A 15,803-nucleotide genomic window follows, 5' to 3' on the forward strand; every position below is an offset into this window, starting at 1 on the left:
TGCATGTCATTGAAAACCGCCCAATTGTTTTCCAATGTCATTGAACCTGTTGTATTACGAAAATTTCTATTTCAAGTAACAGACATTTTATTGTATGACAAAAAAAGTATTTAGAAAATTAAAATGCATGTTTTAAAGGCCCGGTAGCAACTGTGAATAGTTTTATAAACAACTAGCATGGATGCCCGGTGTTGCCCGGGTGTTTGCAGGTGTGTGCAGCCCCCCCCCCAAAAAAGTGGTAGTAGGTAGGCAGGCTCGAACCCGTACGGCAAAGGAGGAAAAGAACGGGTAAAAAACGTGACGTCTTTGCTGTTACGACCATCGTCAAACCGGGAGTGGCGTAGGTTTTAATTAAGGTTAGACAACCGAAAATAGGGGATAACTTTCGATAATATCAGCGAAAAAAGCGACCCCCTCCCCTGTAGAAAAATGCCCAGTTGAGGGATAAGAAATTAATGTTTTTAGCCAATTTTTCGGTATTTGTTGTCTGAAGGGCCGAGCTTCAAAACGCTACCGATCTTGTGAAAATCCGTCGCCTCTGTCGAACGTTTTAGGTAGACATACACACATACACACATTTATATATTGGTAGCTCAAATTTTCGACCCAAACCGATTAAAAAAGTTGCCCTATCTCTGAATACCCTTTATATCAAATTTCAATTGTTTAGACCAGAAATTGTCTGAGTAATTCGGTAGACCGCAGAGGTCAATTTTTTTTTTACTTTTGATCCCTATTAATACTCCTTAACATTTGTTTTGAGATCAAATCAAGTTAAGTAAGATCCATGTCCAAGGAACCTATATCTAAAATTTTAAGTGTTTAGACCCAAAATTGACGGAAGAGTTTGGTAGAGTTCTCAAAGGTCAAATCGTTTAACTTTGACCCCTTAACAGCAAAATTTCTGGCCGAAGACGGATTACAAATATTTTCCCCGAGTCTCAATATCCTGTATATCAAATTTCGAGTCTGTAGACTGAAAATTTACAGTTATTGTTTAGGGAAATGTACACTGACACTTTCGCAGATTTATAGATATATAGATTTAGTTATGGTGTCAGATTCGGCAGAATATTGACAGTAGTTTTGTAGCTATCGTTCTGAGCACACTGACAAGATCGCATATATATGTATATATTTATACACACACAATTTTGGTAAACAAAATTATCGTAAGTCGTTATAATAAATTTACTGTTTCAGTCTTAAAAGATATCGTCAGGCCACTCGTCTTAATTGATTGACCATTATCAACAGCTTCGTTGAAATTCAATGGGTTTTAGTTTTGGATGCTTTGAACATATATATTACTCTTTATTAACTACCCAAAAAGAGCATATGGCCACTTGGCGTAACTGTCTATTGAGTCGCTATGTAGGGAGTTGAGCAGCGAGATGACTGTTCACATTAAATTTCTGTATGTTATTACAGTCAAGGATGCAGGAAATAGGTGAGAAATCCCAAAGTCTAGCAGTTTGAGGGAAGATGCTATTAGAATAGACAGCTTTCCGGCATCTAGGGAGCTTTACAGAAAAGGGGGTGGGATTTTGTTACTTGTGGATTAATCGGGGATATTTATTTCGAGAGAAAACCTGCTATGAATTTGTTGGAGCACTTTCTATGAAAGCGCTTTTAAAACGGGCACATGGATTTGTCATTGCGACGATGTGACAGAGGTCGAAGCTAGGCACAGTGCGGTATCTGGTAAATTGGAGACTCTTTTCTGAACCCTGTCCAAGAGGGAGAGGCCAGTGATAGATGCACCAGCCCAGATGTGGGCGCATGGCGAATGCTAGTCTTGCAGAGATACAAGATACCGTCGGTGCGAGTAGTTTTCTAGCACGATAGAGGGAGTCCACTTTTTTCTTTTTTTTTTTTAGCAGTCTTGGCAATGTCTAGAGTGTATCTGTTCTAATTCACGTTGTCTGAATGTTAAGCCAAGGTGTTTGAACGAGAAGCTCTCCGCTAGTCTTATTAGTTATGGTAATCGGTGGTTGAGAAGGTTTTTTTTTTTTTTTTTTTGTAACTGTTAAAGTAAAAAGCTTAGTCTTAGTAGCATTTAACGTTAACACTTATTTGCCAAAATTGCCAAATCTTAATTTTATGATACTTTTGAGATATTATGTCACTATGGTGTTAATTTTTTTAAATAAGAAAAATTTAAATTGTGTTTTAATGTTTTATAACTACTCAGGTGTAATATTTTAATGTTTGTATACAACTTCTCTCTTGTAGGGTGATATTTTTAATAAAATATCTATGCGTGACGTACTATTTCATAAGTTTCAATAATTTAACGCGTGTGATACAATATCGTTTGCAATAATTTAACACGTATGACGCAATATCGTTGGCAATGATTTCGCGCGCGTGCGACGCGATATCGTTGGCAATGAAATCGCACGTGAACTAAACTGACCGAACCGTACGGAAGTAATACTCAGCAGTGGCGGTTTCATCGGTTCCCTCCACAGGAGGAATTTTCATAGGAGTATAAAATTTACAAGCGGTTGCCAGGTGCATGTATATCCCGGTCAGGGTAAATGACGGCGTTAGGTTTCTGCAGTTTTTGCAGGGAGTTGCCAACGTTCTTCTACACACAGCGCATGGTGTTATTAAATGGTCACCCATCTAATAGTGACTAGGCTCAACGTTGCTTAACTTCGAGGATCTAACGAGAAATGATGTTTTTACATTCACACATGTAATGCAATATTTTTTGTTAATTTAATCATGTGGTAATTTCCATTATTTATTAATTTTTTTCGTGTTTCAAATTGTAAGTAATTGAAGGTTTCGAATAACTAATCAATTTTTACGTTTTCTTCCATCACACCGCAGATGATTTTCAATGGAAGCTCGCGATTGCTTCAGTATAAGTACCATGCCCTGTAGGCAGGTTGTGTATGTTGTAAATATAATCAACCTTAAGAAAACAGAACGTTTCAACATCTATTGATTGATGGACCAATACATGATTTATTTTATATTTATTTATTTTTCAGTATATCTATTGCAACAATAACACGGCATGTGTCGTCCGAACAACGAATGGTCGGCCGGAAGGAATTTGTGGTAAGTCGACATTTTTTTTTTTACTTTTTTTTTATTGCCTTTTGTAGTTAAATGGTTATGACCAAATTTTCACTGCAAGCTTTTTTTCAATGCAAACAATATATATATATATATATATATATATATATATATATATAATGACAAAAAACATGGAGATAACTCGTCGATTGTTTGTTTCACTTTACAATATTTATCCTATACTTCTGACGATCATATAAAACCGGGGAACTGCTGTAAAATATTATATCTAAGTGTATTTTAGTATTATATATACATATAAGTTTTGCATAACCATATCGCTTGAAGAGGTTTCCAGAAACTAGCTGATCGAAACTTGCTCATGAATGTGTAGCGACATATTAATGCTCATGTTAAACAAATAGAAAGTATATCTTGCCCTACTTCGGTATTGAGCACTCTTTTATTAACCTTGTTAAAACTTCATTGGTTATATATATATATATATATATAGTGCAGGACATGAGCTATAAATTATTTTTTTCCTTTTCTAATACAGGGAATAAAAACTCCTTCATCGAAAAATTATTTGTTCATGAGAAAACTTTTTGCATTCATATTAATTAACTAGAATTCTATTAAAAAGTATTGAGACAATGGATTATTAAGAAAAGGATATTACACCAGAACAGAAAAAAAAATGATGACTACACACAGATTTATAAAGGTTAATGAGAAATATTAAAATTTACTTAACGAACAGAGTACTTTGTCAATCAAATATAATACTATAGCTAGTGCGTGAAGTATATGTAATTTTCCTCCTTCGCGGTACGGGTTCGAGTCTGCCTGCCTATTACCACTTTTTTTCTCAACACACCCGGACAACGCCGGCAGCCCAGGCTATATATATATATATATATATATATATATATATATATATAAAGGCAAAATGTGTGTGCCCATTTCGTGTATGCCTTCAAAAGGCTTTTCTCGCACACTGTTCCGATGTCGTTACGATCGCTTACAACTGTTTATATGGGTCCTAAATAATATGTACGATTTGGGAAAGTGCGTCGCATCTAGATTTATTTACGTCGACTTTTACAAAATTATTGCTATTTTGGCTTCTCGCATGTTGATGAGGCTTTTTCGTATAAAAAGCGAAACTAATTCAAAGTTAACAACGAACAACGTTCTCGGCATTGCGCCGGGAAATGTCCAAAAGCAATCAGCTTTGATCAATGTTGTACATCAGACAATTGTTATTCAATCTGGACAATTGGGAGCTGGTTCCCCTCCCCCTAACATCTGTTGGGGGGAAAAAACAAAAACAATCAAACTTGGGTAAACAACTGCGTGACTTCTATTTGACCTTCTTAATTAGGTCAAATGGAAGCAGCAGAGTTAACTTTTATTGCGCACGCTTGTTTTTATAGTTTAATAAATAAATTCAAACCTGAGTATGTTGTATGTATGTCGCGGTGGCCAAATGGGTAACGTTGCCCGGTTGTTTTTTTTTTCACACATTAATTTCCGACTCAAGGGTACGGGTTCGATTCTCATACTTACCTACCAAAACATTTTTTTATTATTATTTAACACCTCCCCCCGGAGTTTTGATTTACCTCAAGACACCCAGGCATCGCCGGGTACCCCCCGCTAGTCTAATATATAAAAGGCAAAATATGTGTGTTTGTATGTCTTGGAAAATCTTTCAACACATGCAACGGATCCTCACGAGATCGGTATCGTTTTTAAGCTAGATCCTTCGGACGACAAATATCGAAAATTGGCCAAAGACATTTATTCCTTCATCCCCAACTGGACAGTTTTGTACAAGGAGGGGTTGTTGCTTTTTTTTTTTTTCATCGACATTTTCGCAAGTCATCGTCTCCGTTGGATTGACTACACTTAATTTTAACGCTCTCGACTTCCGCTTGCACCATGGACGCATCAGCAAAGATGTTACGTTTTCCCCCCTTCGTGTTACGGGTTCGAGCCTGCCTGCTTACTACCACTTTTTTATTTTTATCACCTCTCTCCATTTAATTTCCTCCCCCTACACCACCTCTCCACACCCGGGCAACGCCGGGTACCCTCACTAGTATGATATAAAATCAGCATAATCGATTCATCCTTAGGATAACTTATATGCTTAACAAGCGTATTGTTTTTAGTGACTCCTCCTACCTGATGTGTTGGGTCTGGTTTAGTTATAATAAACATTTCGGAACATGTATCTATTTATTTTTCTTTTTATTAATATTTTTAAAAGTTTTTTTTTTTTTTTTTGTAGAGAGAACCTCGCGAATAATCGAAAATACAATAACAACAATTCCGGATCCGGCGAAGAAGTTGAAAGGCAAGAAAATCTGCTACCAGATGTTGCCGTTGGAGGCAATTAAGTGTACGGACAACCGGACAAAGCGCTGGTATTTTGACTCTAACCTGAGACAATGCAAACATTTCCGAGGATGTCAGACGCCGGGAAACAACTTCTCCCGGAAGCGCCACTGCAAGAAACAATGTCTAGGACGAAAAAGGCGGAGTAAGTGATTTCTTATTTTGATGAGTTGGGGTTAGATAGACTAAGAAAACTAGTGTTGACTGGGTTGCAAATTTTCTGCTTCTAATTTCAAAAAATGTTTCAATTGCTTATAAATATTGTGAACTAGAATGGTTATCTGGCGTTACCCGAGATCGCATGTTCAAGAAAATAAGTTAGAAATGTATCAGTGATATCCTTTTCTAAACTCACTCTCTCTCATTTCTTTTTTTCTCCTTTTTTTTCTTTTTTCTTTCCCTCTTTCTCACTTTTCTCTTTCACTTTCTCCTTTCTCACTTTCTCACTTTTTATTTTCCTCTTACTTTTTCTCTTCTCTTTTCTCTCTATTCACCGGGACTGGTCGGGCATAGGCTGAAGTTTATTCAACAATTATGATTGGATTGGATTGGAGAAAATAGTGTGAATTTTATGGACGATTCCATCGTTAAGCATTTAAAGGGGCGGCGGCTTGTATTATGAAGGCAATATGATCCATGTATCATGATGGCGTGTTACACTTTACTTTAGTAATTCATGAAACTGGAAATAGAAATAAAAATCTGAGTCGGCATTTTTTTTCTTAACAAGTCTTTATTACCGTTACTCTTCCTTCTCGACACCGCTACTTAGCCTCTCGCTTCCACAAATCCATCTAGCTTGGCCCACGTTTCTCCTTCCTCTGACCGCATGCCTGCTACCGCCGGCCTATTCTCATCCTCGACTTTACACGTTCATTTTCTTCGACACACACTTTGTTTATTCGACCTCATGCCAACCATTTCTCGCCTTCGACTTTACACGCCCGTTGTTGTTGTTGTTTTTTTTGGGGGGGGTTGTTTTTTTTTTGTTTTATTTACGTCGACTTTTTTTCTCCCCCTGATCACGTGGTGCCCGTTTTCTCTTTTACTTGTCTCGCTAACTCACGCACACTTCCTATTTTTTTTTTTTTTTTTTTTTTTTTTTTTTGTAAAAATTCTTCAAAAGAAACGGAAAGTTGGAAAATATTTACTTATTGTTAAAATTTAAAAAAAAAAAGAAGAAATATCAGACTTTTCACAATTCTTTCCACCTTTTTTGCATAAATTAAATATAGTCCACATTCGGACTAATTAGGCCTAGTAGATGTGTTCCAAGTTTCGTAATGATTGCTTGATTAGTTCAGGTGTAAGTCGTGTACATATAAATATATAAACACCCCTAACTCTATACAAACCTCGTGAAAGCTAGGCATTAAAAAAGCAAGTGAAACATGCATGCCCCCCCCGTGAGTGCACAGTGAACAAGGCATAAGAAATAACTAAGTTCAGCATTTGCTCCCCCCCTCCCTCATTTAGCTCTAAAAGTCTCCCGGAGATTTCAAATCCTGGTGAAAATGAACAAACTGTGCAGTTTTAGGCTTTAACATATATACATTTGAGTTTTGCACCATGCAAAAAAAAAAAAAAAAAAGAAATGACCAAGTTCATCATTTGCGCCCCCCCCCCCCATTTAGCACCAAAAGTCCCCGAAAGCCTTAACATATTTAAATTTGAGTTCAGCAACATGAAAAACTGCTAAATAGACAAACACAGAAAATTTTGGACAAATATGGTAAAATAGTCCCCAAAAGTGGAGTGTTTCTATGAGCCCTAAAAGAGTCCCTGGGGCACACCCAAGAGTTATCGTGAAGTATAGACAAACAAAATTGTATAGAAATCAGTTAGTTACAACTTTTCAGAAAGTTTTATAAAAATCAAGGCAATTTTTTTTCTTTTTTTTTTTATAAAGCACAAAAGTGTCAATTTTAGCCATTTTAACCTGAAAGGCACCCGGGGGGGGGGGATCAACACATTTACAACAATGACTAGATTCGATATCAAATAACTAAACAGATAAAGCAGTTAATGACGTAAAACAAAAGCACAAACCTATTTATTTTCTTTTTTTTTTCTTCCAGGAAACGGCAGACGTCGAAATGGACGACGCCGATGGTCGCGACGGAATCGACATAATGGAAGACCATTACCGAGTTGGCTTTTCCCAAGCGAGGACGCCATTTCTGTAAGCCATTCTGTTAGCCAACGATAAGACTACGTCACATAACTCGGACATTTTTCCCCAAAACAGAATGACTACCAATTGCCACCGATATTGATGGGGTAGAACAATACAAGAGACATCTCCCCCCACAACGATTATATATTAGCAATTAAAAATGTGTGTAATGTATATATGTATGTATATATATATACACACATTTAAAAAGAAAGCAACCATTTACCAGAGATTAAAAAAAATAAACTATTTCTTTCAAAACAAAAGAAAATAATTATATGTAAAAAAAATGTGTACATACTTATATCGTTTTTTTTTTTTTTGAAAGAGACTAAAAGACTCGGACGGTAAATGAACGAAGGGCCTTTAAAAATAAGACAGTTAAAAGTTTCAATGAAGTTTGAAAAAAAGGAAAGTCTACGTCCATTGAAAAAGTACATAAGCGGCCTTCTGTTTATACGCATGCGTGGTGCCTTCCGCTACAATTACGCATACGTACAGCATTCATTCAATGTTTCATCATAGGATTTACTTTGTGTGTGTGTGTGTGTGTGTGTGTGTGTGTGTATATATATATATATATATATATATATATATATATATATATATAATGAACACAGAATTATTTTGTATGTTCGCCTTCATCCTGTACCCACAAAAACGACCATTTGTCTTCTGTCTTTCTTCATTTTAATATCAATATCAGTTAAAACCTCACAAATATTAAAAAAAATTATAAACTCGCCTTTTTCATATCTATAGATGTACTAAATCGCGTTCAACCTTCCCAGGCTTTACCTTCTTTACAGGGCTGTTCATACATTTTTCTATAAGCCTAACAGCACTTCTCCTTGTGTTTTCGCTTTTCTAAACCTGCCCTTGAGCCTAATCGCCTGACGAGAAGGTAAATCCCTACTAAATCGAGTACCAACCTTAATTATTACTTAACCACTAGAAGTTCTTGCAGGAGTCGGCACCGTTGACCTCTTGTAAGTATAAAAAGGGGGTGTTCCTGGAAATCTGTGAGAGCAAGTCTCCTTAAATTCTTTAGTGTTGATATACATGAAATTCTGTGTAATGATGGGACCTGCGGTGTGTCGCTTGCATCGTTTGCATACCACATCAGATCTGTTATATTTAACAATTATAACGAAATTTTATTTTAAAAACGTTTTAGTAAACATCATTGCATTGATTTCTGAAACAATAGCAGTGTTTCGGCGAAATTGTCTTCTCAGAGCCAAGATAATATTTTAGGGCTCTGAGGCGGTGTTAAACCCCCGCAGTTGTTTATATAATCAGTATTTATAAAGCTCTACCTATAACTTGTATCAACAGTTAGTTGAAATATACGAAAGCGAATTTCATGCATGCTAAAGGATCGTTATCAACTAATGCAACAATGTAAAACACACACACACATCTATATATATATATATATATATATATATATGCATGCATACTTTGGCACCGGTGAAGAAAAAACGCTTTATACTATCTTTCTTTTTATTTTAATATACCTTATCTTAACTTTCAACAACAACAAAAAAATCTCTTAGATTAAAGGCGATAAAAATAACACTTAAAATTATCTAGGACTTCGCGGCGTAATGGTTAACGCACTAGACATCAATACTCATGGTCTCGGGTTCGATTCCTAGAAAGTTAAGCTACGCTGACGAAAGATAGTGTCTTGAAACCTGCATGTCTGTAGATTACTGGTTCATAAGTAATATATATATATATAAAGTGCCCTTGTCTGTCTGTTTGAGGAACGGTCTCTACAAAACTCCCATATCAAATCTTGGTCCACAGACTTGAAATTTTATATATGGGTGGGGGGACTTGGACATGTGGATCAAGTTGGATTTGATTTTTAACCGGAAAAATAGTTGCTAAAGGTCAAAATTGAGAACAGAATTGAACTCTGCGGGCGTAAGTCGACTTGAATTGCTCTTGTACGCATGTGCAAGTATGTTTATATGTTAAAGTCGGTTAGATTTTACCGTATTCTTACTCTTTTGACGATAGTTCAAACGGTACCGACTAAGCATGGAGCGCTAAATGTTTTGGTTTCAATTCTAGCTGACGCCACCCAAGTATTTTTGACCTTTTGAATTACTGCAATATATTGGGTATAATATTATAATAAAGTATTGGCTCTCTAATATATATATATATATATATATATATATATATATATATATATATATATATTATAGCTTGTTGATTTGATAAGTATCGGTTTTTAAAATCTACTCAAATTGGGCAGTCACAGTAACCAGCAATTTTGTGCCGAACGGTTACGTAAAACCGGAAGTAAGCAAAGCATAATCTTCTGAAACGGTATGGTCAACTGAGAAATCGTTCTCGGGCGTGAAACCAATAACAACGACTGGCCAAAGTACATACACATAGAAATAACACGCACACACACACACACATATATATATATATATATATATATATATATATATATATATATGTATGTTTTGTGGTATCACAAAATGGCTGAATGTGCAATTGCCTTCAGCTGAGATCGTAACCCGGTTTACCGTCATTTTTAACAGTATGCCATCATCACAAGCTAAGAATAAAATGGCCGTTTTTTATCTTCGTACAAACATTATCAGCTGCTTAGAGTTTTTTTTTTTTTTTTAAATCAGAGTTGTATAACAGATATAATTAGGACAAGCCGCACAGAAACACGTGTCTTGCGCTGAAGCTGTTAGCAGATAAGCTAATTGGAATGAACGACAAGTGTTTCTGTAGCTTGCTTGCTATAAATATATTTTCTTTGTTCTAATTGATGTTCATGTTGAAGTTTTGAACGTATATATGACAATTAAGCTACAGTTTTCAACTTTTAATCCTTGTAAGGATTCTTCAGGCTAACTTTACGAGCATGAAACTCACAAAAACTCTGTAACTTAATTGCTATATTTTTCATAACTTATTACCTAGTTCTACTTGCGTATTGAGCACTGTTGAAATAAATACTGGAAATCGATACATAACATACTTATATGATACAGTAATATACGCATATATATATATATATACGTATGTTATTAACCGTGCGTATATGTAAGTCAACATAAATATAATATATATTTACATATATATATATATATATCGGTTTATGTATATAAAGTGCGAGTTTAACCGTCGCATATTTTCATTTCTTGCATGACAAATGTCTTTAGCCCACGTTTTTCTCTCTTTCGCATCACACGGTGTCGTTAATTTTCTGGAACATTTTATAAGTCGTCAAATTATACAAACACACACGCTAACACACGCACACACACGTACAAGCGCACACTATACACACACACACGTACAAGCGCACACTATACACACACACACGTACAAGCGCACACTATACACACACACACACACACGTACAAGCGCACACTATACACACACACGTACAAGCGCACACTATACACACACACGTACAAGCGCACACTATACACACACACACGTACAAGCGCACACTATACACACACACACGCGCATGTACAAGAGCACACTACACACACACACACACACATGTACAAGAGCACACTACACACACACACACACATGTACAAGAGCACACTATACACACACACACACATGTACAAGAGCACACTACACATACATACACACACACATGTACAGGCGCACACTACACACACACACACACGCACACATGTACAGGCTCACACTACACACACACACACACACATGTACAGGCGCACACTACACACACACAATGTACAAGCGCGCACTACACACACACATACAAGCGCACACTACACACACTCTACACACACATGTACAAGCGCACACTATACACACACATGTACAAGCGCGCACTACACACACACACACATGTACAAGCGCGCACTACACACACACACACATGTACAAGGGCACACTACACACACACGTACAATCGCACTCTACACACACATACGTGCACAAACGCACACGTGCCCACATACATGCACACACATACGCGTGCACACATACACGCATACACACATTTATGAAAAGCTAAGAATCAAAGGTATCATATCAAACTATAGTGATAACGCTGATAAGTTGACGAATGCAGAGACGTGTACAAATTAGCTGTATTTCTCTTATGTTGTAACTATTTATAAATGTATACGATAACTGCACATATACACACTTCCTTCCTGACTAACTCACACGCCTTCACCACCACCGACATAGATTTATCATTACATTATTATAAGTGTATATAAGTAATATATTAATATTCTAATGCAAAACGATATCTAAAAATATTAAGTTAGGAAGACCAAAACAAGTTTTTTTTCTTCAAAATATATTTATTAACGTTAAAACTTAGCTATTTTTCAGTTTTTATAAATCTTTGTCAATAGACATTTTTAATTAATCGTTTTTACTTTTTTCGTCCAGGATATAAATTTGTTTTCGTGATTAGTACTCCATTATTGCTTTTTTAAGTGAACTCTATTTATCTTAAAGATATGTCAGTTTCAGTGTGTGTGTGCGCGCGCGCTTATTTTTACTTAAATCATTACAAATTGTTTCAATAGATAGAACAATAAATTATCCTACCGATCTCGTCAGACATTGTTTTTTTTTTTGTTTGTTTTGTTTTGTTTTTTTTTTTAGGGGGGGATTCTTAGATCGTCTGGCGAGATCGGCAGGATAATTTATTGTCCTGTCTATTGAAACAACTTGTAATGATTTTAAGTAAAAATCCCCGAGGTTGAAAAATTAAAAACATTTAGCTCTACTAACGTATTGAACACTTCCCTCCCGCCTGTTTTTACCAAATATACCTCCTAATATATATTATTATTATTAATAATAATAATAATAATAATAATACATAAAGACACTAGTTTTCGTCTCTCCGAAATCATCAGTGCAAGAAGTTATTATTGTCGCTGGTCGTGCGATTCGAACCCCGTAACGAAGCCATCTTTGTCTCCATTAGCAAGGAATAAATCACATGACCACCGTCAACCACAACGATATTCAAGTGAAGTTAAACATTTATAAAGGCATAAACTCTATACAAAACGGTCTACAATGATTAAACGACTAAAGTGTCGAGGTCTGGCACGCAGGCTGAATGACCGACTTTTACATTTCAACAGGCAGTGCTCAACCGTTAATAAACTTGCTTCTTTAAGGGTGGAAATCCGTGCTTCGCCATTTTTAAGCATAGCATAAAGACAAGATATAGTGACCCTTGTATTGTATTGGAGGTTTAAGAAAGAAAGATGCGAGGAGAACTGATAACGTGGCGAATGCAGATGTATTGCTTGTCTAGTTTGCAAATGCCCTCTTTCTCTCGCCTTGTTCTCTCTCTCTCTTTCTCTCTCTCTATGTAATAACAAATTATATGTATAGATAACCACACACACATACACACACACACATATATATATATATATATATATATATATATAATACACTTCTTCACCGTCAGCGACATCAACGTAGTATCATTATAAATGATATATTGATACTTTTTAAGACATCGTTTCGTATTTGAATATTAGAAATTTGGAAAATCCATATTTTTTTCTTTTTTTAATACATTTTATTTACCTTAAAGATATGAATTACCTTTCAACTATAATAGATCCTATCCTTATATTTTTTTTATGCGCCCATGTGTTGCTTTTCTGCTGGGCACAGCAGAAATGCGGCATATAGTTACAAAACTTGCGGGAACCGTTAGCGGCGGAAGTTTAGGAGAGAAAGACATGGAAACTGCATTTTAAAAGACTGCTTTTTTGTGAAGGTCGTACATTTTTGTTTGTGAATGTTTTTATTTGTTCTGTCTGTATTCGGTTACAAGTTATCTCCCCCTCCCCAAGACATAACAAAACAAAAATGAATTGAGGAAAAAGAATGATAGAAAATTGGACAATAATAATACGAAAAAAAAATAAATAAAATAAGACGGACATTAAAAAAGAAAAATATATTTTTGTCGGTCACGAAAAAATATATGCGAAAGCATACAAGGAAACAATTTTTTTTCTTCCAAAATGTTGAACAGAATTGGAATTTTCCAAAGGACAGAAATGACAAAGGAAATTTGTTTTGATATGAAAATGAATGAAAAAAAAAACACTATATTTATTATTTAATATATTTATTTCTGAAAAAAAAAATTTGTTAAAACTTAATCAGATTTTTGGTTTTTATTTATTTTTGTAATTTGTTGTACACTTTTTTGTCCGCCATTTTCATTTTTCAGGGTTTTTCGCGCGCTTTTCTTTCACATCGTTGTCTTTTCTTTGTCTACTATGAAAAGTTAAATTTGTTTTAAAATTATTATTTGTCTACAATGCAATCATAATTTTATTTAAAATTATTTGTCTACAATGCAATCATAATTTTATTTAAAATTATTTGTCTACAATGCAATCATAATTTTATTTAAAATTATTTGTCTACAATGCAATCATAATTTTATTTAAAATTATTTGTCTACAATGCAATCATAATTTTATTTAAAATTATTTGTCTACAATGCCAACATAAGTTTATTTAAAATTATTATTCTGTAATCCACTCATTATTTTTTATTTATCTACTAATTTTTGTATTTTGATCCTTCGAACTACTGGTCTCATCATGAGTGTTATTTTTACAACGTTTCAGTCGATTTAACCTAAGATCTTCAGGTGTAACTTGTCGAATTCAAGAATCTGCACGCTTTTTTTTTTTCTGAGCGCATATGCGTCAATATGTGTAAATAAAATCAAACTTATCGATATGCATTATGGGATACGTAGTACAGACAATAACGTAAGTAAAGTGAGCAAGTTATTATTATTATTGTAAGTTTTGTCATTAAGGCAAACATTATTATTTAAGGTAACGTGCCCATCGAAATTGCTCCTCCATCTCGGAAAAATTGAAAATATATATATTTTTTTATTATCTAGTTACTAAAGCCGTCAAAAATAAATTTCGTTATGTACGCAATGACTAGAATACATATTTATGTGTGCAAATGTGTAGCTCAAAATGTTAGACATATTGCTTATATCCGAATTAGCGCCCTTTTCCTTTTCTGCTTTCCTCCCTTTTCTGCTCTCCTTCCTTTTCACCCTTTTTCCTGTTATTTTTTCTCATAAAAACAATATCACCCACTCATAGTCCAACTAATTATTACTCCAAACCCATAAAACGATGGCCAATCTTCAGAAGTAAGATGATTACAATAATCAAAGACAAAATACATCAGTTTCCCGCGCTCGCCGCCAAAATTAATGGCGACGCACCTAATTTGTTTCTCGTCTTCATCGCTAATTACACCGATCGTCATTCATCATCGTCTGATATCAAATAGGAATGTGATTATCTTCTTTAAGTGGATCCAACATGGCGAAGTTACCAAAGAGTATGCGGCTGTATACAAGCCAAAAAAATCGTTTATGGAAAACCTAGAAGTGACTTTAAATAACGCGAAAACTTGGCGTACGAGTCGGAAGATTTTAACAAAATGTATGAAACGTTGATTCTCAAAATTTTCGTGTAATCTAGTGAGTATGAGCGTGTGGGAAGATATCGGCGGTAGCGAAGAAGGCTCGGTTGCGAGGAGATCAGCAGCAGTAGTTGAAAAAACGCGCATATACAAATTAGGAAATGTGCGCGAGCATGAGAGAAAAATACAGCACGTGCAGAAACAAAGGGGGCGTCGAAGAGAATGGACGAATAAAGACACAGGCGAGAAATGGTTGGCTACGGCCGGCGTGATATGAGAGAAGAAAAGTGTACATAGGGCGAGATGGAGGATGGCGAGAGAATTTTAAATGGTGTCGAATCGATTATAACGATAATAATAATAATAAAAAGACACCTTTTCTTGAGAAAGAAAAAAATGCCGACCCGGACTTTTATTTATTTCCTCTTGTTTGTATGTAACGGCTACGTTACATTCGGAACTGCACGAGGAAATAAAAAAAAAAGTTTTAAACAAAGTAAACTTTATCTGTCCATCCCTTTGGGTTTTTGTTTTTCAGGAATAGAAATCAATTGCCAAGGTCGCTGGAAAAATGGTGGGATCCTTGTACCGCTCCAGTAGATATGTCACCCCTGATGCAATTCTCTACCTATATAAAAGTCAGGTACGGCCAACGATGGAGTATTGTTGCCACATCTGGACAGGAGCTTC

General features: G+C 35.4%; 1 protein-coding gene across 2 annotated transcripts in view; it reads left to right on the forward strand.

Moving 5' to 3' along the window:
* Window positions 1–13,806, forward strand: part of LOC145260626 (uncharacterized) — a 163,133-nt gene extending 149,327 nt beyond the window's left edge. For both annotated transcript variants that reach the window (XM_080118939.1, XM_080118940.1), the window contains 3 exons: window positions 3,006–3,075; window positions 5,333–5,584; window positions 7,518–13,806. In XM_080118939.1, the coding sequence (XP_079975065.1) occupies window positions 3,006–3,075; window positions 5,333–5,584; window positions 7,518–7,648 (453 nt within the window). In that variant the 3' untranslated portion in view covers window positions 7,649–13,806. The remainder of the gene's footprint in view (window positions 1–3,005; window positions 3,076–5,332; window positions 5,585–7,517) is intronic.
* Window positions 13,807–15,803: the final 1,997 nt, after the last annotated feature.

The sequence above is a fragment of the Euprymna scolopes genome, chromosome 36 (assembly GCF_053919585.1).
Source record: "Euprymna scolopes isolate OS-2025 chromosome 36, ASM5391958v1, whole genome shotgun sequence".
Taxonomy (NCBI): Eukaryota; Metazoa; Mollusca; class Cephalopoda; order Sepiida; family Sepiolidae; genus Euprymna; species Euprymna scolopes.